At 40.0% G+C, this 27,956-nt stretch overlaps 1 protein-coding gene across 4 annotated transcripts in view; it reads right to left on the reverse strand.

Moving 5' to 3' along the window:
• mre11 (double strand break repair nuclease mre11) overlaps positions 1-27,956 on the reverse strand; it is a 432,238-nt gene that overhangs the window by 156,614 nt on the left and 247,668 nt on the right. For all 4 annotated transcript variants that reach the window (XM_068387688.1, XM_068387701.1, XM_068387695.1 and 1 more), the window contains exon 14: positions 11,698-11,761. In XM_068387688.1, coding sequence (XP_068243789.1) covers positions 11,698-11,761 — 64 coding nt within the window. The remainder of the gene's footprint in view (positions 1-11,697; positions 11,762-27,956) is intronic.

The raw sequence follows: 27,956 nt of genomic DNA on the forward strand, positions 1-27,956 counted from the left end.
CGATGGAAGGTTTTCGTTTCAGGCGGCACCATAAAGAAAAACATTTCATAAATGGCATTCATTTCATTTATTTGAAAGTTCTAATAAAAAATAATTAGAACATTGGTAATAACAAATTCAACATATAATCAAATACTGATAAGATTGCTGTCGATGCAAAAACTAACAGATGAGTAAGTGCGTCTGTTTCTTCGTTATGATCAGAGATAAACGGAAACAAAACATTGGTTGTTTTTTATTGTGCTTTTTGGCGTGTTTAGGAAACGCATGATATAAAATCGCCTTTATTTTGTTAATTCTGGATTTTCAATCATACAACAAAAGCTAGTCTATAGAGTGATGGTTTTGCTATTCACCAGTTGTCTTATACAATAGATATGACAAACATTAAAATTTGTCTGTATTTTTGGGTCGTGTTATAACGGGAAATATATGGTGTTTACACTATCCTGGTTGTAATTTTAACCATTTTTCCAGTTATTAGAACTTTAAAGTATCTTAAATGTTTGATTTATTTACAAGAACAATTTGATATTATAAAGAAATACAGTATAGTACTAAGAAAGTATTGGAAATGGGTAGTAAACGCATTTGAATAGGCAAATTGCTGGTTGCCATGGCCGCAATGGAATTATTTCTGTTAGTTGTTGTGTTTCGAAATAAGCGATTTTCCATTTATACGAGGTCATTAATCGACCAAATTCTCGCAATAATTCGGGGACCCTACTGTATATATAACGGATTTTGAGCGAAGCGGAAAAATCTATTTTTGGGTGAGATAGCCATGGCGTCCTGATGGAAGGTTCCTTTTTGGTAGCTTCCTTGGGTAATCACTACTAGGATTTTCCCAGAGAATTAAACCACAGGTTATCACAGAATTCTAACTTCTGGAGCGAGTATCTTAAGGGTTTCCCCCTTAAGACATCGTGTATCAACAGGGGACACGCATGTATAGACGTGCCACATAGCTATCTGCACCCATTCAGAGTTAACTCTTCAATATGGCGGACAGGGAGTGGCTGGGAGCTGAGCCGCAGCCAATCTAGATGTGGCGATATCGGTACTCGCGATGTAAACAGACGGACGCCATTGCTTTTGATGACGTCACGTCCATCCTCATTCCGAAAGTCTGGAGCTCGCTCATCACCATGATACAGCGGCGCAGGGCGGGACCTGATAACAGACAGGGTGGGTCCATCAGGACGCCATGGCTATCTCACCCAAAAATAGATTTTTCGCTTCGCTCAAAATCCGTTTTTTGGGCTCAAGCCATGGCGTCCTGATGGAAGAGTACCAGAGAATTAGTGTATCGTGGTAGACTTTTTCCCTTTATAAGTGAGTGCTAAAACATTGAGCCGAAAGCATAGTGGTCTATACTATAGAGCTACCGTGAGGCAGTTGCCTTCCTGCCCCCCTGGCATGGAAGTCCCCACGGGCTATGCTAAGATCAAAGTGGTCATGGGGAAGGCTATTCATATAGGCTGAAGGAACAATGAGATCCATAAGATAAGTCAGAGCGATTTGGTATTCGCGTCGAAACAAACTTGAAGAAGTGGTGGTTGAACACTTCGTGTATGGAGTTGACTCATCTTCATAATTGAGTAAGTATTCGCTAAGGAGACTTACTTGCTCTATATAAATAAATGCCCGGAGTAAATCCTGGCATTTTCCTTAACCAGGAATAAAGGGTAATAAAACTATGACAAATAGTATATTTCATAGTAAGAAAGGAGCAAGGGAGACGCACAAGTAATAAAATAGACATTTTATTATATAATTGCAGGGTAAATCAATACATGTCATGCAATAAATAGTAAAAAACATTTACATTGATAAAAATGTACATAGTCATAAAGGCGGTGCTCTTGAGTCTGAAAGGGAAGAATCAAGTATTAGTAGGCACTCGTTCTACGGAACGTTAGTCTTTATGTAACACACGTCATGCACGTGGCATGTAGCAACTCATGTGGTAATCTACTATGACATTTCACCTGAGGTAAGAACAGTTAAAGAAAACACAAGGTAGTTTCTGCTTCACTACGTATCACTTGAGGGTCAACATAGGCACCCGACGAGTTAGAATCCCTAATAACTCACTGTTCTAAGCAGAGTTCAGAGCAGGTTTCATAACACTACCTGCGGCTACCACAAAATGTTTCACTTCGTGCACTTGTTTCGCATAATGTTTAAAGAAAACACGCGAGGATTTCCAGCCTGTATAGTTCTTGAGGCTTTCGAAATCCATACTCTGAAAGAGATTCAGAGACGAAGCGACTTTCCTAGGATCATGACCAGCGGGTGTACTGTCTGGATCCGCTCTGCGAATGAAGTAGGTGATTTTTGCTCTCAATTGTTTCAGTGACAAGTCGCTGCCCGATGTTTCTCCTTTGAAGAGTTGGCCTCCACCAAAGTTTGAAGTTCTATGAAGATAGACCTTAAGGCTCTCTACTGGACATAGAGAGGCATCTTCCTTCAAGGGGCATATCCTCCACGGGCCCCCATCGTTTGGTAGGTAATTCGTTCTTTGCGAGAAACGTCGGATCAGGGAAGAGGGAGAGGTCTCCTGAATCGTTGAAAACGATATGTCCCTCTTCTCTAGATAGTGCCACCATTTCGCTGACTCGGGCTCCCGAAGCTAGAGCGAAGAGAAATATAACTTTCTGAGTCAGGTCCTTAAGAGGGCATGAATCGTAGTCCAAGTTGGAGGCGAAGTGGAGAACTTTGTCTAGAGACCAAGTGATTGGTCTCGGAGGGGGGGGTGCCGGTCGTAAACGGGCACAGGCCTTCGGTAGTTTGTTGAAGATGTCGCTAGACAGATCTATTTGGAAGGCGTATGACAAAGATCTGGTCAAGGCCGATTTGCAAGTAGAAATCGTGTTGGCTGCCAAGCCTTGTCCATGAAGGTGAATGAAGAAGGACATGCAAAAATCTATAGTGATTTTCGAGGGGTTCTTTGCCTTGACGAAGGAGACCCATTTCCTCCAAGACGATTCGTATTGCCTTCTCGTGGATTCGGTCTTGTATTCCTCGAGGAAGTCTAGACTCTTCTTCGAAATCCCAAACCTTTTCTTAGCGGCTAGGGTGAGAAAATCATGAGATGAAGGTCCTTGATTTTCGATGATGAAGCGAAGACAGTCGACTTCTGTATTTGCTGGGAGAGAACTGGGTCCGGGAGGGGGATCAGCGTTGGCTGCATCTCCAGGATCAAGGGGTACCAGTTGCTGCGGGGCCACTTGGGAGCCACTAGAGCTGCTGTCCCTTTGAAGGTTCTCAATTTGGAGAGGACTTTCAGCAGAAGATTGGTGGGAGGGAACAGGTAAATCTTGGCCCATCTGTTCCAATCCAAGGTCATGGCGTCCACCGCTTCCGCTTTGGGGTCCTCGTACGGGGCTACATATCGAGGAAGTTGATGGTTGTCGCTCGTTGCGAAGAGGTCGATCTGGAGTTCTGGGACTCGGTGAGAGATGAAGGCGAATGATCTTGCGTCTAGAGACCATTCCGACTCTATCGGGTTTGTCCGAGATAGAGCGTCCGCTGTCACATTGCGGAATCCTTGTAGGTGAACTGCAGACAGGTGCCATTTCTTCCTTTCTGCCAGACGGAAGATTGTCAGGAGCACCTGATTTATCTTGGGCGATCTTGAGCCCTGGCGATTGAGACAACGCACTACCACAGAGCTGTCCAGGGTCAGGCGAATGTGTATCGACGGGGGCGGGGAGAGTTTCTTCAGCGTCAGAAGAACTGCCATGGCCTCCAAGATGTTGATGTGAAACGTCTTGAATAGGGGAGACCAAGTGCCTTGAGCCTGTTTTTGGTGGGAGTGACCTCCCCAACCCTCCAACGAAGCGTCCGTATGGATGTTGAGAGATGGAAGTGGGTGTTGGAGAGGAAGGGACCTTTTTAGGGCCCTCGCTTCTGACCACGGCTTTAGAAGAAGTCGAAGTCTGCTTGGGAGCCGTCTCTTGAGGTCTCTTCGAGCGATGGATGCGGAACGTCTCCAGACTCCCGCTGCATCCTTTAGCTGTGCACGAAGCACTGGGTTTGTGATCGAGGCGAACTGTAGAGAGCCTAGAACTTGTTCCTGCTGGCGTCTTGAGATCCGTTTGGATTTTAACAGTCGCTTGACAGACCCTGCTATTTCCTTCCTTTTCTTTGCTGGAATGGAAAGGCGGTGTGACTGAAGATTCCAGTGGATGCCTAACCATTGGAACTTCTGAGCTGGAGATAGGCGAGACTTTTTCGCGTTTATCTGGAATCCCAGGTGTTCGAGAAACTGGGTAACTTTTCTGCAGGATTCTATACAATCCTCGGGCGAGGGCGCCCACACTAGCCAGTCGTCGAGGTAGGCCATCACCTGGACGTTTCGGATGCGGAGCTGTTGTACTACTGCGTCCGCTAGCTTTGTGAATATCCGAGGGGCCACGTTGAGTCCGAAGGGCATGGCCCGGAAGGCATAGCTTTTCCGTTGGAGTCGGAATCCAAGGTAGGAGGAAGCGTGATGGTTCATTGGTATGTGCCAGAATGCGTCCGCCAGGTCTATCGAGACCGTGAAAGACCCTCGAGGCAGGAGGGTTCTGATCTGTTGAAGAGTCAGCATCTTGAACTTGTTGTTCGATATGAATACGTTGAGGGGGGATAAGTCCAGAATGACTCTGAGTCTGTCTGAGTCTTTCTTGGGGACACAAAACAGTCTCCCTTGGAACCTTGTGGACTTCACCCTTCTTATCACCTTCTTGTTCAAGAGGTCTAGCACATATTCTTCCAGGAGGGGGGTTGAACGTTGGAAGAATTGCTGGAAGGTTGGGGGTGGTTGCGCCAAGCTCCAGCCTAGACCTTTCTTGATGATGCTGTGTGCCCAGGATTCGAAGGTCCAACGATCCTGGAAGTGGCGGAGTCTTCCTCCCACCGGAAGCACTTCATTGCTTCTGGGGTCCCGAGGACTTGCTGCCTCGGCCGCTAGCTCCCTGTCCTCCTCTGCCTCTGGAGGGCCGGCGAGAGGAATCTCTGCCGGAACCCCTGCCTGAGCTTCTACCTTTGGGACGAAAGGTAGTGGAGTGCTGCTCGAAGGCGGGGTTGAAGGCCGGTGATGAGGACAAAACCGGCTGTGGGACCAACTGAAAGGTCTGTGGCGGCTGAGCGGCCACTTGGGGAGTAGCGGGTGCCGGAAACTGACGTCTGTGCTGACGTTGCTGGGGTCTATGCTTCGACTGCTTCCTCTTAGGCTGAGGACCGTCATCCTGAGAGGGCTTTCTCTTCCTAGACATGCCCCATTTGTTGAGAAGGTTCCTGTTCTCAGATGCGGCCTTGTCTGTGATCTCTTTCACTAGATCAGACGGGAAGAGGTACTTGCCCCAGATGTTGGAGGAAATCAGTTTCCGGGGTTCGTGTCTGACAGTGGCACTGGAGAACACGAATTCTCTGCAGGCTCTACGAGCTCGCATGAAGTGGTACAGATCCTTGACTAAGGTTGCCATATGAGATTTGGCAAGGACCATGTAATGGTCAGGGACTCTGGTGTCGCCAGCCATTACGTCCATCTGGACCTGGAGAGTGAGAGATGTTGCCAGCCTCTCCTTCGTTTCCTGTTCCCTACGAAGGAGGTGATCGTTTAGCTTGGGGAGGTCCTCATTAAACTGACGTCCAGCAACGTCAGGATCTAGTTTGCCCACCACGAAGGTGTGTTGCACATCCTTCCAGTGTTTGGTGTCGGGCGGGGTGACTGCGGAGAAAGGTCTGCATTCCTCCAATGCAGGGCAGGATTTCCCTTATTCTACAGCCTTAAAGCAGGCAGCGAAGGCCTTTTCCGTGAAGGGTATCACCACTTCATCGGCGCAACGTAGGTGAGGTACTTCTTGCTCAGAGCCGGAAGTCCAGAGCAGGTAAAGCCTCTGCTCTTAAGCGCTTTGGCAAGCATAGCCTGGGCCTTCGAGAGATCGAACACTATTTTCTCCTTCGGTTCGGTCTCTTCCTTTGAGGATGGTTCTGAACGTAGACGGACGTAACAGTCCGGATACGCCTCAAAGCGGGGGAAGAACTCCTTCTCCCAGGGGTATGGAACCGATCTTATCGCTGACGAAGATCTTGTCGTCAGCGATGACCACATGCTCGGCGAATCGCCACGGATTGTCGCTCGAGCATGTGGGGAGGTCCTGATGGAGATTTTGCGAGATTCCTTGGAACCTCCCATCGACCGAATGATCTGGTGAGTTTCTTGGAGCTTCTGCTCCATCACGGATTCAATGAGCCGAATCATATCCTGTGCCGTAGGTAGAGGAGTCGTGGTGGAGGACGTAGACGGGAGAGACACTTCCGTCGGTGTAGGAGTAGGAGGGGGGATGGAGGGAGGGGCATCCTCCTTATCGGACTCGGTATACACAACCCGGTCCTCTTCTTCATCATCCTCCCCTTCACCCTGGGCCATAAGGGTTTTCTCGGTGTCCTCCGAGATCTCTGACATGCGTTCATCATGTTCTGAATCCAGGTGATAATCATTCATGGACTGAGCCATGACAACATCAGGTTCCACTGTAATCTGGACTACGGGGATCTGTTCGACTGGGACCACTGAGTCTGGAGAGGCCTTTGGGAACAGCAAAGACCTCATTTCTTCTGTGGCTAGGTATGGTCCCGTGGCGTTCTTCTGAAAGCCACGTACCCACTTGCGTAGGTTGTCCCGAGCAGTGTCCCGAATCTCCGCTGAGGGAGAATCATAGAATGCTTTCTGTAAGCATTCTTGGCAGACCGAACAGGTGGTGGGGCCCCAGTATTTGAGATCCCCTCTCTTGTGAGCACAAGGGGCGTGTGTCCTACACGCCGTGTGTCCATAGAAGTGTGGCCGACGGACCGCGCAGAAGTCGTGGTCACACCTGACGTACTCCTCCTGAAAAGGAAAGAGACGATGAGTATTGTAGAGTCATAATATGGCTCGTATATAAAGTTAATTATTAACAAGTTAATATTAACTTAAATTAATTGTGATGCACAGAAGGGTGGGTGAAAGGAGACAGACGCATGCCTCGTGTAACCCGCCCGGCTGGTTGCCGTAGCATCGGACAGTCCCAGGTGGCCATAGGCCTCCATGGAAGGTGTCTTGATAATGGGAATTCCATCTAGAATAACCATATTATAGACTGGGCTTGAAATCTTATCAAGAAAGTCTGGGGATCATGAGATCCTAGTAAGGTTCCGGCAACCAGACGTGCCAGTTACACGTAGCGTGCTGGAAAGATGAAACACGCAAGAAGACAGAGTGAAAACTGAACAAAATGTACGATTCCGTACCAGTTTGTCTGCGTTAACAAGCCGTCTAGGTGCGGTTTTTAGGAGCTATCGCTAGTAAAGATAGCTGAGAGAAGGGATGCAAGGCATCTTGCCGCCTCCGGACGGGTCCGGCATACCCCCGGCACGCCGGAAGCCGCTCGAGCAGAGTTTCTGGCATTCAAGAATGATCATTCTATGGTCAAAAGAAGCCAGGGTGGCGGCAGCCGGTAGCGGCGGCCGCCGGCAAGGAGCGGCGGTTCCGGCAGCCGGAGGCAGTCGGAGGGTGACAGGGGTAAGGATAAAGGAGCATAGCCGGGGCCGGGGGCCGGCTGCTAGTGCCGGCACTCCGGGAGGGGTCGGCAGTGTGCCGAGGCTATGAGGGAATGGAGAGGCCACGGCGGTAAGCCGGCAGCCGGCGGCGATCCCCCGGCACTCGAGGGAAGGCGGCAAGGATAAGGAAGTCACCCGTAGCGGCGGTGATGCCGGGGTAGAGGCGGCAAGGGACAAGCACCAAAGATGGAGGTGGGATGGCAAGGCTGTACTAGCCTAGTCAAGACACCTCTGGAAAAGGTACCACCATGATAGAGGTGAATCTATCATCCTAAGCAGGGGCCGCAATGGCCGGGGGCTAAGGCAGTCCAAGAGAGGACAGGGTGTACCCAAAGAAGGGGTGGAGACTCTTCATGTCGACCAAATGATAACTGACTCCATAGCACTATGGAGGGTCTATGTATCAGAGCGGACAACACTGGGAGCACCACGGGGTCCAGCACTCCAGCCTAGGGTGGAGTGTAGGACAGGGGACATATGAAGCCTAACCTACTGGTAGGTTAGGCTAGGCAAGAGATAGGTTGGGGGGGGAAAGGGTCTTCTTATAAGAAAGGATGGGTTATGCACCAGAGCGGCCACCTAGGAAGGGAGATGCTCACCCTAACCTATAGTAGGTGGACCAACTGAAAAACGGTGCACGCGTATATTTCAGCAAGGTACATAAACCAGCCCTCCCAACCTAACCTGGATTAGGGTTGTTAGACCCTAATCAAGGAAGGGAGAAGACGTATCGCAAGGAAAAGGTCAAGGACCGATTCAGCTTAAAGGAGGTGATCCTACCTTTAAGGTCCGCAACACTAAGGGAGGGGTCATTCCCTTAGGTGGGGAGGCGATACAGTACTCTGAGGAGTCTTGTCCTATCACATGTAATAGGGTACAAGATTACCAGAGGGAAGCCCTAGGGCTAGGGATGAAGAGAGCATATAGGGGTCCTATCATAAGGTTAGGTTAGCAAGGCACTCAAGATAACCTACCCCCTATATGGTCCCTGAAGGCGAAAAACACTTGCATCACTGTCAATGGTATTGTAAAATAATGCCAGAATCTTCATAACTAACACTAGGATCACTGAAATATCATGCATTAACACTGGTATAGGCTCACTGGCCTAGGGGCTAATCAAAGCCTACTGGTATGGGGTCAGCGAAGACCCAAACTAATGCGTCAAAAACACGATATAAAGTTCCTAGCTATGAAGACTAAATAACTAATAGCACTGATTAGTGATTTATATACCGGTAAGGCTGTTGCGGCTAACTAAATAAGGTATGCAAGCAACAGCAGCGTCATAAAATGGCGCTGACCGGTTTGGCAAAGCTCTGCCACAAATATGCAAATATCTCGAAAAGTAAGATTTACTTTAAGGTCAGAGCTTATTTAAACAATACTTAAACCTTTGTACTCAACTTTCCAGAAGAAGATGAAGCTGAAGGTTGAGACATGGCAAGGATGCAAGCAGATAAAGTCGCACAAAGGGAAAAACACGTCCATTGAAGCGAGCTACTAGTAAAGGAATGAGGATGGACGTGACGTCATCAAAAGCAATGGCGTCCGTCTGTTAACATCGCGAGTACCGATATCGCCACATCTAGATTGGCTGCGGCTCAGCTCCCAGCCACTCCCTGTCCGCCATATTGAAGAGTTAACTCTGAATGGGTGCAGATAGCTATGTGGCACGTCTATACATGCGTGTCCCCTGTTGATACACGATGTCTTAAGGGGAAACCCTTAAGATACTCGCTCCAGAAGTTAGAATTCTGTGATAACCTGTGGTTTAATTCTCTGGGAAAATCCTAGTAGTGATTACCCAAGGAAGCTACCAAAAAGGAACCTTCCATCAGGACGCCATGGCTTGAGCCCAAAAATATATATATATATATATATATATATATATATATATATATATATATATATATATATAGACCTTGCATATTTTCCTATTTATCAAATTTTCTGAGAAAAGGAAAAGTATAACACCTTCAGGATCTTCTGAGAAGCAAAGAAGATCCATTACAATTGAAAATAATAAAAAAAAAACATGAAGGAGGAATGATAATTCATTTGACTGCATGTGGTATGAGCTACACACATTCTACGATACTAAAAACAAAGAATGTGTAAAGGAGATAGCAAAATCAAAATAAAAACAATCGGTAAATGCTGTTGTTAAAATGTAGCTTAAATTGATAATAAAAAAAAATACAAATAGGACTAAATGAAGCTTAGTTAACATAGGGAAACCAATATCATTTTAAACTTTTTACAGTACATATACATTATTATGTCACCTAAAACTAAAACTCTTCTGATGAAATTGAATTTTTTATCCTAAGCCTAACTTACAATCAAAGATATAATAAAATAAATTTTAAATTTATTCTTTGCATAGCGCTGAATTGAGACGGTATAAATAAACAGATTTTATTTGTGAGAGAGAGAGAGAGAGAGAGAGAGAGAGAGAGAGAGAGAGATCTAAGTGATAACTAATAATAATAGCTATGAACATACTATATAGAAAATATGATAGCTTATAGCACACTGGTGTTTACGTAATATTAACTACAGTATACAGATGCATTGAATAAGTTAAGAAATAGATTAAACAATACTATTGAGCATTTGTATGAGCACAAATTCTCTAGAGCAACAGCTAGTCATCAGCTGATCTGACCACAACCAAAAGTAAAGCAAAAAAGAAGTCAGTAATACTTGATTGTTGAAATATACCCAAAATTTAAAAGAAAAGTACATAAATGTTTTATTGAACCACAATTAACAATTTAACCAATCATAATTTTCTTAAATGCAATAATGTTTCCTAAAATATAGTGGTCAGCTGACGAAATTGGACACTGTGTTTTGAGATACGATAAGAAATGGACTTGTAACATGCCATAATTTTTTATGTCGTATTTAATTGATGCTTTTTAAGGAAACAAAGATTTTTGTTTCTTCTGCTATATGTTAGTATTGTATAGTAGCACCTGAGAGAGAGAGAGAGAGAGAGAGAGAGAGAGAGAGAGAGAGAGAGAGAGAGAGAGAGAGAGAGAGAGAGAGAAAATCAGCTGGTGTAATCAAATGTTGTGTTTTTGTTTAAGCTTCTTATACCACCTGAAGCAAGGAATTGTTCACCACAACTAACGATATTGTCATAATAATTTCATTCGTAAATTAAACATTCATTTGTTAGAGAGAGAGAGAGAGAGAGAGAGAGAGAGAGAGAGAGAGAGAGAGAGAGAGAGAGAAGAGAGAGAGAGAGAGAGAGAGAAATCAGCTGGTGTAATCAAATGTTGCTTTAGTTTAAGCTTCTTATACCACCTAAAACAAGGAATTGCTCACCACAACTAACGATATCATCATAATAATTTCATCTGTAAATTAAAAATTTATTTGTTGTTAGAGAGAGAGAGAGAGAGAGAGAGAGAGAGAGAGAGAGAGAGAGAGAGAGAGAGAGAGAGAGAGAGAGAGAGAGAGAAAATCAGCTTGTGTAATCAAATCCTCTGTTTTTGATTAAGCTTCTTGAAGTACCTGAAGCAAGGAATTGCTCACCACAACTAACTAAATTTATGTCATGTTAATTTCATCTGTAAACTAAGATTTTATTTGTTAGAGAGGAGAGAGATGTATGAAAAGAGAGAGAGAGAGGTAGCGAGAGGTAGGTACGAAAATGCAGAGAAATGGTATGAAGAGAGAGGGGTAGATAGAGAGAGAGGCTTTTATATACCCTGTACTACACAAAAAAATAAATATTTGTGAGTGAAATGCACTCCTCACATCTGTAATTTAAACCATTAACCTCTAGTGCGTCTCATTACTTTACTAGTAGCATGAGACTTATGAAAGAAAAGAAAATAGGAAATTTCTATAAATTCTAGGGGTAAATGTCAATAAACTGGGCTTCTAGAGAAGCAAAATGAGCATCATGGGAGGTTCATAGAAATAATATGTACTACAGTGCTGCACACAAAAAGCAAATATTGTGCATGGAAATTTAACATTACATATACTAGCATTACAACTATCATACAGTACTGCACTTTTAAAATGACGTAAAAACTGCACAATATATATATAACAAACTTTTTGACCAAAATCACTAATACTCACTGAAGTTTGCCCTCTACCTCGACTTCGTTGCGACCTACCCCTACCTCCCTTAGGGGAACCATCACTGAAAGATTCAAAAGAACATTCTATATTGTTATATTTCAAAGCATAGAAAAGATTTCTAATTGAGTTTCAATTAAAAAAAATTGTGCTTCTCCATAAAAAATAATCCTGAAAACTCCACATAACACTTAATGTACAAAAATAAGCTTTCACCAATCACCATATAGTGCATGAAAAAACTTAAAAGAACAAAACCCAGTAAATTGGGCTATTCAAGGAACCAGTCTTATGAAATTATTCCATATCAAACTTACATTTGTAATGCAATATCACATATGAATAAAAACAAAATATTGACTACAATACACATTCAAATATTATTGAGATGATTCCATCCTACACTCATTTCACTATGAATGCTTAGTTACCAAGATTACAGGCAATGCTTTGACAGATAATCACTTAGCTTGTTTCACTCAGAATATCAATATAAGAAATAAGCATACACAAATAACCAAACTTTATTAAATACAGTACCTGATACAGTATAGCTAGATAATCTATATCAATGCAGTTTTCGCTAAACAGCATAACAGAAACAATACACTATGGCAAAACATGATATAATAAATGCATGGGGGAAAGGTTCTGTTTTTAAAAACAACTTAATATTCAATACCTGGTCTGAAGTCAAGGCCAGGACAACTTTAATATTTTCTATATTGCTCTACTTTTTTTACATAATTTTGATACATTTGCTGTTATGTAGTTCTTTATTTATAATAATTTCTTGCTTAAATCCTATTTCTCTTGAATTTTCTTATTTTTTCACTATAATATATCTGTTAAAGTAGTATATCAAGTACACTTAGGTGTCGCATTCAAACTCCTCCCACTGGTAAAACATTCTCCGTAAAATAAGAAACTCTTAACTCTAGTATTTTATTGCTTATGATAAAGCCAGGAAGGACTGGAGAGAATATCTAGAAGGAAAGCAGATGAGGCAGACAAAGTTGAGTGGCTATGGTGTAAAATTTATTCACAGAATTATTGAAATCTCTACTGGGGCAAAGAAGAAGCATATACACCTCCTACACCTGACAACACTGAGATTACAAAACAGTTCTTCTTCTCTCAAGTGGTTAACTACTGCTTTGCAATTGTTTGGTGGCTACTTTCCTCTTGGTAAGGGTAGTAGAGACTCTTTAGCTATGGAAAGCAGCTCTTCTAGAAGGACACTCCAAAATCACACCATTGTTCTCTAGCCTTTGCTAGTGCCAAAGCCCCTCTACCATGGCCTTCCATTGTCTTGGGTTAGAGTTCTCTTGCTTGAGGGTGCACTTGGGCATGCTGATCTGTCTTGTTTCTCTTCCTCTTGTTTTGTTGGAGTTTTTATGATTTATATAGGAAATATTTATTTTAGTGTTATTGCTGTTCTTAAATTATTCTATTTTACCTTCTTTGGAGCCCCTGGGCTTATAGCATCCTGCTTTTCCAACAAAAGTTGTAGCTTAGCATGTAATACTAATACTAATACCCATCATAAAGAGAGTTGGATCTGCTATAACAGCAGATGAAGAAAGGCAACTTTGGATGGAACACTTTAGTGAAATTATGAACAGGATATGAAAGGAATAATTTGATTGATATACCTGAATATGAAGAAAACCTTGATGTGCCCAGGAATGAATTCAATGTGCTTGAAGTAGTAACTATCATTAAAAAACCAGAGAGATGGAAAGCCGCTGGTTACCATTGAATAACTGCTGAGATGATATGGGCCGAAAATGAAGTGAGTTCCAGAATACTTGCAACGAGCGACAACAAAAAACTACCTCGATATGTAACCCCTTATGAGGACCCTCGGGCAGAAGCGATGAACGCCATGTCCCTCGATTGGAACAGATGGAATCATATCTATCTGTTCCCACCAACCAACCTCCTGCTTAAGGTCCTCAACAAGCTGAGATCCTTCAGAGGAACAGCAGCAGTATTGGCCCCCAAATGGCCCAGAAGCAATTGGATCCCTCTAGTTCTAGAACTGAAACTGAAGCTGTTCCCTCTACCAAACCCAAATCTATCCCAACTGGTTCAGAAGTCGACTGTCTACGCTTCATCCTTGAGAACCAAAAACCTACATCTCATGATTTTCTCGCCTTAGCGGCCAAGAAAAGGTTCGGGATCTCAAAAGACAACATCGACTTTACAGAAGAATACAAGTCAAAGTCAACTAGAAGACAATACGAATCGTCTTGGAAGAAGGGGGTTTCCTTCGTGAAAACAATGAAACCGACAAAAATTTCAATAGATTTCTGCCTCTCCTTCTTCATCTACCTTCATGAACAAGGCCTAGCTTCCACCACAGTAACTGTGTGTAAGTCAGCTTTGACTAGACCTCTTCTTTATGTCTGTCAGGTGGATCTTTCAAGTGAAATCTTCAATAAGATTCCGAAAGCATGCGCTAGACTCAAACCAGCAACCCCTCTGAAGCCCATATCATGGTCCTTGGACAAAGTCTTGCACTATGCTTTGAATTTGAACAATGGGGATTGTACCCTAAAGGATCTAACACAAAAAGTAATATTCCTGTTCGCTATAGCCTCAGGGGCTAGAGTTGGTGAAATGCTGGCCTTACCCAGGAACGAAGGCCATATTCAGTTCACAGAAGAGAGAGAACTGAACCTTTTTCCCGATCCTACTTTTCTCGCCAAAAACGAGCTGCCCACCAAAAGGTGGGATCCTTGGAGAATCTGCCCTCTGATGGAAGATGTCTCTCTATGTTCAGTAGAGTGTCTTAAGGTCTATCTTCGAAGAACTTCAGACTTTAAGGAGGGACAGCTCTTCCGAGGCGAAACCTCAGGATCAAACCTATCCCTAAAACAACTGAGGGCAAAACTCACTTATTTTATTCGCAGAGCGGATCCTGATAGTACACCAGCAGGTCACGATCCTAGAAAAGTTGCTTCCTCGTTGAACTTCTTTCAACACATGGACTTTGATAGACTCCGCTCATATACGTGTTGGAAATCATCCAGAGTCTTCTATAAACATTATGCGAAGCAAGTGCACGAGATAAAACACTTTGTGGTGGCGGCAGGTAGTGTAATAAAACCTGTCGTCTAGTGCTGCGATGAATAGTGGACTGTTTTGAGACTTAAGTGTATTGGATGAACAGGTGTTAGCACCTTCGAGTATAATACCTTTATTAAAAATCCCTAGGGTGATTTATGGACTGTTCTATATAGGTGCAGAATCTAAATAATACAGTGAACCCTCGTTTATCGCGGTAGATAGGTTCCAGACCCGACTGCGATAGGTGAAAATCCGCGAAGTAATGACACCATATTTACATATTTATTTAACATGTATATTCAGACTTTTAAAACCTTCCCTTGTACGTAGTACTGTTAAAAAACTACCCTTTAATGTACAGAACACTTAATGCATGTACTACAGTACCCTAAACTAAAACAGGCACAAATATTAAAGGCGATTTTATATCATGCGTTTCCTAAACACGCCAAAAAGCACGATAAAAAATGGCAACCAATGTTGTGTTTACGTTTATCTCTGATCATAATGAAGAAACAAATGCATTTACACATCTGTGTATAGGTTAGTTTTTGCATCGATTATATTGATTATTCAGTACAGTATGTTGATTTTGTTATTACCTACCAATGTTTTACTTAATTTTTCTTAGGACTTCCAAATGAAATGTTTTTCTTTATGACGCCGCCTGAAACGACGGCGTCATAAAGTACGCTCAGTAAACAAACGAAGGCATTTAACGCGCATGATGAAAGTGATAAATAATGATATTACAGTAAAAGCTTTTAGAAAATATGTTATTACAAATATTATTTACCGTATCTATATAAAATCATACATACGTAGCAAAGCAGGAAAACAATTTACGAGAGAGAGAGAGAGAGAGAGAGAGAGAGAGAGAGAGAGAGAGAGAGAGAGAGAGAGAGAGAGAGAGTTGTTTTACGTACGTAAATGTAAATTTTAAACAAAAAAAAATAGCCCCATTTCATATAAAATAGGTTATTACAAATATTTTACTTTATCATATTCCAGTAGTCTGTATAATACTGTAAAGTTCAGTACAGTATGTTGTTGTTATAGTCGTGGCGATGAAATTCTCACGAAACAAAAACACGGCATTCCATTACAACAGCTGATTCATTCTCTCTCTCTCTCTCTCTCTCTCTCTCTCTCTCTCTCTCTCTCTCTCTCTCTCTCTCTCTCTCTCTCTCTTCGTGTTATACAATACTTACATATAGATGAAGAAACTAAAATTAGTTTTTTTAGTGTCAATTAAATACGAAACGAAAAAATTATGCCGAGTTTACATCCATTTCAATCGTTGCTAAGAATACGGCATCCGATTTAATCAGCAAACCACTATTTTTTGGGAAACATCATTTTATTCTAGAAAATTGCTACTCTTTAAATAGTTAATTGCACATTAAGAAAGCGTGTACTTTTGTTTTTAAATTTCGGGTGTGTTTTAAAAATTGAGTATTGTTGACTTCTTTTTATTTTACTTTTGGCTGTGATTAGATCAGCTGACGTCTAGCTGCCGCTGTTGAGAGTGTACGAATACACTAACAAAGTATCGTTTATACCATTTTTTAACTTATTCAAACCGTCTACAGTATACAGTTGATATTACATAAGCACCAATGTGTTATAACCTATAAAATTTTTTTGTTTGTTACATTTAAAACAACACACACACACACACACTATCTCTCTCTCTCTCTCTCTCTCTCTGTGGGCTACTTTTCACTACCTCCCATTCCTTACCTCTCTCTATCTCTCTAACAAATGATATCTTTGTTGCTCCTCAAAGTTTCATTTATATTGAAAATCAATCATGATTCAATTTTCCTTACTTTCTCCAATCTCGCACCATCGGTCACATCGCGGTATTTTCGAAATTTCCGGAAAATCCGCGATTTTTGTATATACATGCGTTATGAAAAAAATCTGCGAAGTTGTGAATCCGCGATGGTCGAACCGCGAAGTAGCGAGGGCTCACTGTAACACCAGTGCCATGTGAACATTTGTACACAGTGTTGAAGCATATCCAACATCTAAGTGAATTCAAACAATTTAAATTCACAAATTGAGTGGCATTTACCAATGAACTAATATATGTATATTCTTTCCTTACAGATTATAAAATACAGTATACCAAGATGTTCAAACATGCTGGATAGATTCTTTCCATTGATACATTGCAATTGTTTTATATTTTGTCTATGAAAATAAAACTATATAAATGTATCTGCGTCTTCTTCGCCCTGTGAAGTACAGTACGAATAAAATTGTCCAGAGCCTTTTATTTTTCCTAAAATAAAATCTTGTAGGTAAAATTTCTAAAAGAACAATCTGGTAATCTCAAAAAGTTTCCCTATTGTTCCAACAGAAATGCAAACTTTGAATCCTTATAGTCGAAGTCGACAATTTCCCTGCAGGGGGCAGGAAGCCCTAACTTAGTTCCAAACTTAGTGGATATGACAAATAACGGTAATGTCATATATATAAGGACTGGGAGACCATATAAGGAACTCAATCAAAGTAAAGGCACTTATACAAACCCACAGATATAGTACTTTCAAGTAATTCTCTGGTAAACTTCCATCAGGACGACATGGCTGAGCCCAAAAAACGTATTTTGAGCAAAGCGAAAAATCTATTTTTGGGTGATATGGCCATGTCGCCCTGATGGACCCTCCCTTCTTTCAAAAGGAGTAAAACTACTATGTAATGAAAGACCCCACCCGAAACTACTCTATCTGAGGCTATTCCTGCTTAAATGCAACAAAGAATAATGTGTCGTAGTAGTACAGGGAGGGGATCCACCGGGTAACCTTGATAACGGCTTCCCTTCATTTCGCCACTCTTCCCCCTCAAAGAGTAAAATCTATTCAGGGTGAAGATTGCCATGTGTCGTATAAAAAAATACGTCCCCTGATTTTATGCGATATCCTTAAAGTTATAATAAGGATACTCGCACCAGGAATTAGAATTCTGCAGATCTATGGTTAATTCTCTGGGAGTATCACTGTAGCTAAATATCCCTTAGAAAGCTGCCTAAAGGAACCTTCCATCAGGACGACAGGGCCATATCACCCAAAAATAGATTTTTCACTTTGCTCAAAATCCGTTTTTCGTCCAGGTACTTTTTTATAAACGCAATATTTCTTAGATGATAACCAGCAGTTTTTATTAAATTATTTATTTGGACATTTAGAGACAGGTTACAGTCAAGAAATACACCTAGATCTCGAACTTTACTAGATATCGGCACAGAGTCATTATTTGTGTTCATTTGAATATCACTTAAGTTTCTCACGCTGTTTCTCTTGCCCACCATCATGAATTCAGTTTAGTTCTCATTTAATTTTAGTTGTTTAAATGTCATCCATTCTTTAACATGTAGTGTCATGTATATCATTTATGGAGAAGTAGAATTGTGTGTCATCTGCAAATAACTTAAACTTCACGCCATGCCTTTGTAGCATTTTCGATAGACCAATGGTATAGATGCAAAATAAGATTGGGCCAAGTACACTCCCCTAGGGTACCCCTTTGTTTAAGTGTTCATATGATGAATAAGAGTTTCCAATTTGTACACAGTAATTTCTACCAACTAAGTAGTCTTTTAGGTATTCGAAGGCTTGATCTTCAACACCGATGGACCGTAGATCATTTAGTTGCAGTTCATGCGCCACTGTATCAAAAGCAGCACTGAGATCGAGCAGTATTAAGATACCACATTTATTTTCATCCATCATTTCTAGCATATCATTTGCAACAGAGCAGATGGCTGTCTCCGTAGAGTATAGTTTTCTGTAAGCAGATTGGTTGTCAGGCAAAGCTTCTAAGTGGCTGACTAGTTGTTCAAGAATTACATATTCAAGTACTTTTGAGACAAAGGATAGATTTGAAATATGAGCTTGATTCCTGGTAGTCCAGTGCATTTTTCAGAACTGGTGTGACTATAGCCATTTTCTCAGATTTAGGAAACTTACATTCATCAATGCCTGCATTTGCTATTCTCATTATTATTTTGGCTAGACTAGACAAGTATCTCTCTCCAATTACTTCAGATATTGGCATATGATCGATCGCGCAGTTTGTTTTCTTTGCTCTCTTGATAATTCTGGTGATGTCGCCTTGTGTTATGTTGTTAAATCGTATTAATTTTGTCTGTGTGCCTGGTGTATCATTAATCTGATGTTGAGTACAGTAGGGTCCCGAATTAAGCGTGTTCGAATTACACGATTCCCCTTTTCCGCGATCGCTATTTTTCAAAAATAAATTTTCTGTATCTGCGAGGCTGTTCAAAGTTCGCGAGTCAAGCACTACAAAATGTATCAAATCTATTGTCTTTTTAAGTATATTGGTAGCCCTAAATACGGTGATTTATAATAAATGTTACAAAACAATATTAACATTACATTTCATTAACATAATTTCATAATGAATAGCCTATTTAAGGATAAAATTCCACATCAACAATGAAATCAACTGTTAACTGTGCGAGTCCAGCTGACAAAATGTAAACAGAAATGTGGTTACGTTCTCGGCAATCTTTATCTTTCTCCAACCTTACGATAATTATAATGGTAGTGTTAATGATGGTATATTAAAGCATTATTTTTGTTTAGTACAGTATATTTAAAAGCCTTATTTTTCCCTCTGGGCGTTCAAGGTTTTCACGAGTAGACTGGGTTCGTTTATCGGCAGTGAATAGCCTAAACTTCGGTAACGAGTCGTCAATATTTTGTCATATTTTAAACAGTATACATTTGATCTGCAAACATTGGTTTTGTAGAGTAGACGGTAAAATAAAATCGAGAGAGAGAGAGAGAGAGAGAGAGAGAGAGAGAGAGAGAGATTTGATGGAAGAAATCCCTCTCTCTCTCTCTCTCTCTCTCTCTCTCTCTCTCTCTGTAAGAAATAAAACCATAGTTCACATATGGCAACTTGAGTTTAAGAATGAAATTAACATGAATATTGTTAGTTGTGGCGATCAATTCCTCGCTTCAGGGGGTACACGAAACAAAAACACGACATTCAATTACAACAGCTGATTCTCTCTCTCTCTCTCTCTCTCTCTCTCTCTCTCTCTCTCTCTCTCTCTCTCTCTCTCTCTCTCTCGTTATACAATACTTACAAATAGATGAAGAAACCAAAATCGGTTTTCTTGAAGTGTCAATTAAATACAAAACGAAAAAATTATACCGTGTATACATCCATTTCAATCATAGCTTAAAATACGGTAACCGATTTCGTCCGCAAACCACTATTTTTTAGGAAACACCATTCTATTCCAGAAAATTTTTACTCTTTAAATGTCAATTGCGCTATAATAAAACATGTACTTATGTTGTTAAATTTCGGGTGTGTTTTAAAAATCGAGTATTGCTAACTTATTTTTGTTTTACTTTTGGCTGTGATCACATCAGCTGATGTCTAGCTTCCGCGCGAATACAATAACAAAGAATTGTTTACACCATTTCTTAACTTATTCAAACCATCTATACAGTTAATATTACATAAACACCAATGTGTTATAACCTATCATATTTATTGTTTAGTACTTTAAAACCATCCCTCTCTCTCTCTCTCTCTCTCTCACATCGAACGTTATAGCGGTAACCTAATTGTTCGGTGACTTTAAAAATAGGCCTAGTACTTTCTTCTTTTACCTTTTTTGCAAATGGATCCATAATTGAGGTGGGTACAAGTTGACTTATAACTGAAGTTAGGAAAAGTATTTTGGATATGGAAAGTTATGGGGTATGAAGTTGAATCCTAACAAAACTCAAAGTATGATTGTAAGTAGGTCAAGGACGGTGGCTCCTCAACATCCGGATCTCAGTATTGATAATGTTTCTTTAAATTTGTATGACTCTTTCAAAATTTTAGGTGTGATTCTCGACAGCAAATTTACTTTTGAGAAACATATAAGGTCTGTGTCTTCTTCAATTGCACAAAAAATTGGCTTATTGAGAAAGTCTCTTAAGATATTCGGTGATCAATCTATTCTGAAGAAGTGTTTTAATTCTTTTATTCTACCTTGTTTTGAGTATTGTTCTCCTGTCTGGTCTTCAGCTGCTGATTCTCATCTTAATTTGTTGGACAGAAACTTACGGTCTATTAAATTTCTTATTCCTGATCTAGATATTAATCTCTGGCACCGTCGTTCAATTAGTTCATTATGCATGTTGCATAAGATTTTTCATAACTCTGACCATCCTTTACATTCAGATCTCCCTGGACAATTCTATCCTGTTCGTAATACTAGGCTGGCAGTTAATTCTAATAGCCAGGCCTTTTCCATCATAAGACTCAATACCACGCAGTACTCTAGAAGTTTTATTCCAGCTGTTACCAAGTTGTGGAATGATCTTCCTAATCGGGTTGTTGAATCAGTAGGACTTCAAAAGTTCAAAGTTGGAGCAAATGCTTTTTTGTTGACCAGGCGGACATGAGTCTTTTTATAGTTTATATATGACATATTTGTTTTTGAAGTTGTTCATAGTTTATATATGACATATCTGTTATGACGTTGTTACTTTTTTTAGAATGATTTACTGTTAATTTGTTCTCTTCAGTTATTTATTTCCTTATTTCCTTTCCTCACTGGGCTATTTTTCCCTATTGGAGCCCCTGGGCTTATAGCATTTTGCTTTTCCAATTAGGGTTGTAGCTTGGATAGTAATAATAATAATAATAAAAAGGACAATTATCTTTCGTAACAGTTTAGAATTATCGTAAGTTATCACTCTGTCATTAGCGGCAGTTTGCTATTGTGGATTAAACGCATAAGGAAAAAAAAAATTCCAGCTTTGCTACGAATTTAGGAATTTATATGGATACGGTAAGTAAAATATTTGTAATAACAATGTTTACTAAATGTTTGTAATTTCATTAGTTATGACTTAGATCATGTGTGTTTAATGCATTCGTTTGTTTATTATGATCGAAGATGGAGCGTAAACAAATGGAAGGTTTCCGTTTCAGGCGGCATCATAAAGAAAAACATTTCATAAATGGCATTCATTTCATTTATTTGAAAGTTTTAATAAAAAATAATTAGAACATTGGTAATAACAAATTCAACATATAATCTATACTTGGTAAAATTGCTGTCAATTCAAAAACACAGATGTATAAATGCGTCTGTTTCTTCGTTGTGATCAGAGATAAACGTAAACAAAACATTGGTTGTCGTTTTCTATTGTGCTTTTTAGCGTGTTTAGGAAACGCATGATATAAAATCGCCTTTATTTTGATAATTCTGGATTTTCAATCATACAACAAGCTAGTCTATAGAGTGATGGTTTTGCTATTCACCAGTTGTATTATACAATAGATATGACAAACATTAAAATTTGTCTGTATTTTGGGTTGTGTTATAACGGGAAATATATGGTGTTTACACCTATCCTGGTTGTAATTTTAACCATTTTTCAAGTTATTAGAACTTTAAAGTATATTAAATGTTTTATTTATTTACAAGAACAATTTGATATTATAAAGAAATACAGTATAGTACAAAGAAAGTATTGGAAATGGGTAGTAAACACATTTGAATAGGCAAATTGCTGGTTGCCATGGCCGCAATGGAATTATTTCTGTTAGTTGTGTGTTTCGAAATTCGCGATTTTCCATTTACACGAGGTCATTAATCGACCAAATTCTCGCATAATTCGGGACCCTACTGTATTTACAAATGACCTGGTTATATTTTCAATTTTGTTTCTAAAAAATACTAGAAAATTATTTGCTAGTTCCTGGTCACTGTATCCATCAGGTAGCTTCTTTTCTTTTACGTTTCCCATTATACCATTCAGGAGACGATACAACTTATTTATGTCTGTTCCTGCTTCGAGGATCTTTCTCTTATAGTATTTACTTTTTTTCCTTCTTAGTAGGCAGTTATATTGACATGCAGCAGTTTTGTATTCTAGGGTAGGTGAACGAATTCTACGTTCTGGGAAAACAGGAGCGAGAGATTCCAAAGACGTATAGAAGTTATAATGCATGTGTTAGTTTACTTGCTGTTCGTATGTACATTGTGTTTACACAACGTCATCAGGAACCTTATAGCAAGGCCAATGTTACCTACGGTCATAAAAAAAACAAATAGTTAATTATTTTTTCAAATAATGAAGATATAGCAGTCTTTAAATGATGTCATCCTTACTGCGTTCCCTGCATGACTAAGTTTGACAGAATCGTCTTTGTGTTTATTTTTGCATATCTCTCTCTCTCTCTCTCTCTCAATTTGAACTGTCATCTATATCAACCAAATCCTATCACTCCCAAGTTAAATTCTCTCAGTATAAAATTATTCATGATTTCTCTCTCTCTCTCTCTCTCTCTCTCTCTCTCTCTCTCTCTCTCTCTCTCTCTCTCTCTCTCTCATGTTTCGATATCTCGTACTTCTGGCAGAAATGGAAGGCATTGGTAGAGGGAAGGTGAACGAAATCTACGTCCTACGAGAACAGTAGCTAGAGTTTCCAAAGACGTATAGAAGTTATAAGACGTGTTTGTTTACTTGCAGTTCGTATGTACATTGTGTTTTCACAAAGTCCTTGGGAACTTTATAGCAAGGCTAAAGTTACCTAAGGTCATAGAAAGAACAAAAAGTAAGCAGAGAACAAGAAAAAAGAACCAAGAAGAGAGGGAAACATGAATAAGAGTACAAAGCTGAAACATGCTAAAACACTGGCAACAATGAGAGATCTCTGGCAACTCGTGACATCCTTACGGCAAGTGTAATAGTAAACTTAGGGTTTAAATACCTCGTTTAGGGGGCGTTTATGTAAGTATAAACAATAAAAGTAATCATAATAATTTTATCTTGATTTCTTTAAGAAAAAAAGATTTTAGAGAGAAAGATATCATTGAAAAGAGGAATAAAAATCCCACAATTTTGTGAGACCGAATTTTTATTTTATTTTCACTTTCCTTTTCACGATTATTTTGCGTCTAGACGAGGAAAAAAAATAAAAATTCATAAAAGAAAAACAAATAGGAAAATCAAAATTCTGTCTCAGAATTGTTCGGTTTATAAAGTAGTTTTTATGGTATAAGATTCAATACAATTGGTGTTGTATTAGTGGGGAAAAATGTACCTAAATTTTCTTTTTAAATCATGATTTTTGCTAATAAATCAAAATTTTTTTCATCACATTACTTGAAATTCTTATATGATGAAGGTATTATATGTCTTAAACATATAGAAATGGTGTATTTTAGATCATTAGAAAAAAAATGGCGGACATGGCGGACGGTCACCTTAAACTGACTTTCACAAAAACTTTCTTGAACAAAACATTGCTGAAAAATCTTTTTCCTGATTACTGTATATATGTACAAAAATTTAAAAAAATCCTAATCTTACACAAATATCAGATTAATTTCATACATCATCTTCATCAGGTATTGCTGAAGATATTCATCAGTGGCTGGTTTTGTGTTTTTACAAGTCTCACCCCCTACATTTTAAACACATAGAACTCCAGAAGAGGTTTAGTTTTTACAACTGCATATGTTATTTTTACAGACATTCTCTCTACAACTACATGATACCATGTGTAACAATTTATCTGGGGCAAATTCACCATCTGTTTCTATGGGGTTAAGTACTGTATTCCATTTACCTTTTGCCATCCCAATTCTAAGGGTGACAGGTTGTTTCCCAACTACTGCTGTACTGTGTGGGGTATGTCCTGTACAAATGATGTTTGGCTGCAGCACTTGTTGGTGGTAATGTGGCTAACTGAAATGCAGAGGCTAAGGAAGTACACGGAATTGACTTTTTATAAGCAGTGTATGGGTATGCATTTAATGAATTATGACTACTTGCTCCATATATTCTGAGAAGGAACTTTTATCCTGCCTTTCCTACTTCCTCGTGTGTGCTGTTAAGTTGTCGGAAAGTGTCTATTACTTTAAAATCGTGTTTTTGTGGATCATGTTAAATGCTTTACGTTTGCCCTGCCTGTAAAATGCCGAAACTGTGTCGCACCCTGTGACTGCATGAAGGAATGAAAGGTGTTTAGTTTTCTGCCGGATAGCATTCTGAATTTCCAGGATAATGTATGATTTTGTGGGACTATTGTTGCAAAAAATGTGCGTCAATAGAAGCTCCTGCCCGAGCTACCACCATCACTACCAGGTCTGTGTAATTCCCAACAATGGTTGGCTGCTGTTCACACTGTGCAATGGTTAGTGCTATTGAGACATCTGCTTCAGCTTGCTTAGTATAAATGCCAACTGTGTACATTTTATCACACACTGCATATATCAGCCTAGATTTGTTTCTACTGTCTGCTAGAAATGCTGCTTGGGAACTAGTTGTTCGCATACTGTCATCAAAGATTAAATCACTTTATGTATGTTTCGGGCATTTACGTCTTTGTTCAGATAGTTTCGTAGAGTTAGTGCACTTGTACCCATCAAACACAACTGCTGTATGAGCACCATAGTGTATCAGCATGTATTTAATGACTGATAACCATTACCATAGGAGAAAACCTGTTGTCATACTACTGTCTGAAGAAGCTGATCACCATCTACAATAAAGATGGCATGGTCAGGTATAATAGATTTTGGTGGAGAAAAAAGATTTCAGCAACACTCCCAGAGAACTTTTTACTAGTTTACACATCATTCCATCATTGAAAAGGGATGGTGGTTGAGGAGCCAATTGATATAATTTTGCACAGATGACAGCTTGAAAATCTAAGATGGCTACCAGCCACTATTCTGACAACACTGTAAATGGCAAAAATAGATTCCTTGGCCTCCAAAACATATATAGAGACATCAAGATAGTGATTATAGGTGCTTTAGACATAGTTGTATGCGTAAAACTATATTATGACGTCATCTTCGCAGCCATCTTGAATTTTGAAGAGAGCACACGGCAGATTCTTAGGAACTTTTAATACGTTGTTTAGGATGGTCTTGGCCATCAATCCTGAAAATCCAGCTCATTACCAATTTGTTCCAGGTTTGGCCCTATTTAAGGCTAATACTGCTTGACTATGAAGGTTCAAAAAGGGTGCACTTGAAGCCCAGAGCAAGTACACATACTACCTTGAACACCACTCACAATCACAAACACGCAAGGAAAGGAAAGGCACAAAGGTTAGGCACAACAAGACAAAGTGGAGAGCGGTAGTAGAGTACAGTATGTTCATTCAGGAGAAAAGTGAAGCTGGTGCACCCATCTGCTGCATGGGTGAACAGCTGATAACTATACAATGTCACTAGCATCACAAGAATTTTCTCTATCTGGTCATAGCAAAATGATCTAGGAGTAAACCCTTATAAATGATGATGGTTTGTATCCGCATGAAAACAAAAACTTTTCCATGACAGAAACCATGGAGGATGTGCATTCATCACAATGGTTTCAAATCCCAGTATTTCTCTCGATACGATACACAAAGAGAATGCGGATCATGATCTCCCAGAAACAATTCCTTGAACACTCATGCAGTAATTGGAAATGAATCCAGGGGAAGATATCCTAATCTGTAGTGATAGGTAAAGAATCTGGAGAGCATCTGAACTAACCTGTCACAACAGAGAAACTGAAAGACCAAAGAGTTTCTGATGCATTACTTCTGGAATTCTTATTACTTACAGCTAGACTGCTCCATTCCTTTACTGAGGGAACATTTTTATTGAAGGGAAAGAAAATTTTAAAATTTTCAAAACTTCACGGGTATATGTTAATTAAACTGAGCTTCTAGTGAAAAAGCCATATGAACATTAAGAGAGGTTCATAGAAATAATAATGTTAAACACTAGCAAAAATGCAGCAGCTTTGTAACCGTTTTGCCCACTCTGGTGTTAATATGGTATTTTCATTATAAAATAAATTTTTGAACATACTTACCCGGTAGTTATATATATAGCTTACGTCACTGACGTCACGGCAGAAAATTCAAAACTCGCGCCAATCGCCGATTGGATAGCCAGGTGTACCACCCCTGTGCCCTAGCGAGGTACCTAGGAACCAATCCAGGAACCCTCATACCCTCATATATTCCATGCCTCTAGTCTCTTAGAGGGGAGGAGGGTGGGACTTTAATTATATATAACTACTGGGTAAGTATGTTAAAAAATTTATTTTATAATGAAAATACCATTTTTAAACATAAGACTTACCCGGTGGTTATAAATATAGCTGATTAACACCTTTGGTGGAGGGTTAGAGACAGCTAGTATATCTGGAATTCTGCTTAAGAGTTAATTAAAACAAACTTAAGGGTTCGTACCTGATAAGGAAGCTGACTTCAATGATTCTCTGCCTCATTATGTCTGCTAGCCTTATGAGATCCAGCGATCCTCCAGGGGGCTGAAGATCTCTTAGGGACTGTCAAACCGGTGTATATACCTCATTATGACAGAACCTCCTCCAATAACCAGTTCCAAGCGCTCTTCAAGGAACAAAATTGACCACCTGACTAAAATCAATGATTGTGGAAGACTGACACAATCTCCACAAACAACCATAAAAACAAAGTTCCAAGAGAAGAAAAGGTTATTGGGATTATGGGAACGTAGTGGTGGATCCTTCACCCACTACTGCACTCGCTATCACGAATGGTCCCAGAGTGTAGCAGTCCTCACAAAAAGTCTGGACACGATTCAAATAGTGTGAAGTGAACACAGATTTACTCCCCCAAAAAGGTTGTGTCCATAATGCTCCACCACAATCTATTCTGCTTGAAGGTCATTCAAGTTGTTATAGTACTAACTTCATGCGTCTTGACCTTGAAAACTTGAGGCCAGTCTCACTGTAATGTGTATGAGCCTCTCTTATAAGAGTCTGATGAAGAATGAAAGGACATTCTTGACATCTGTTAACGAGGGCTTCTTAATCAAGCACCAAAGAGCTTTCGACTTGCCTCGCAACTCTTTCATTCTGCTTGGGTAGAACTTCAGGGTTCTTACTGGACACAGGACTCTCTCCAACTCCTCGCCAACCATATCCGAAAAATTCTGAAACTCAAAAGCCTTGGGTCAAGGTTGAGAAAGTCGGTCATTCCTGGTGAGAAAGCCTAACTGCAAAGAGCAGATAGCTATTTTATCTCGAAAGCCAACGTTTTACTAAACGTATGAATTAACTTATTCTTTTAGTTGTCACAAGACTAACAAAAAAAATAGTTTTCATCGTGAGGTCCTTAAAATGAAGAAGAAAG

The sequence above is a fragment of the Palaemon carinicauda genome, chromosome 1, assembly GCF_036898095.1.
Source record: "Palaemon carinicauda isolate YSFRI2023 chromosome 1, ASM3689809v2, whole genome shotgun sequence".
Lineage (NCBI taxonomy): Eukaryota > Metazoa > Arthropoda > Malacostraca > Decapoda > Palaemonidae > Palaemon > Palaemon carinicauda.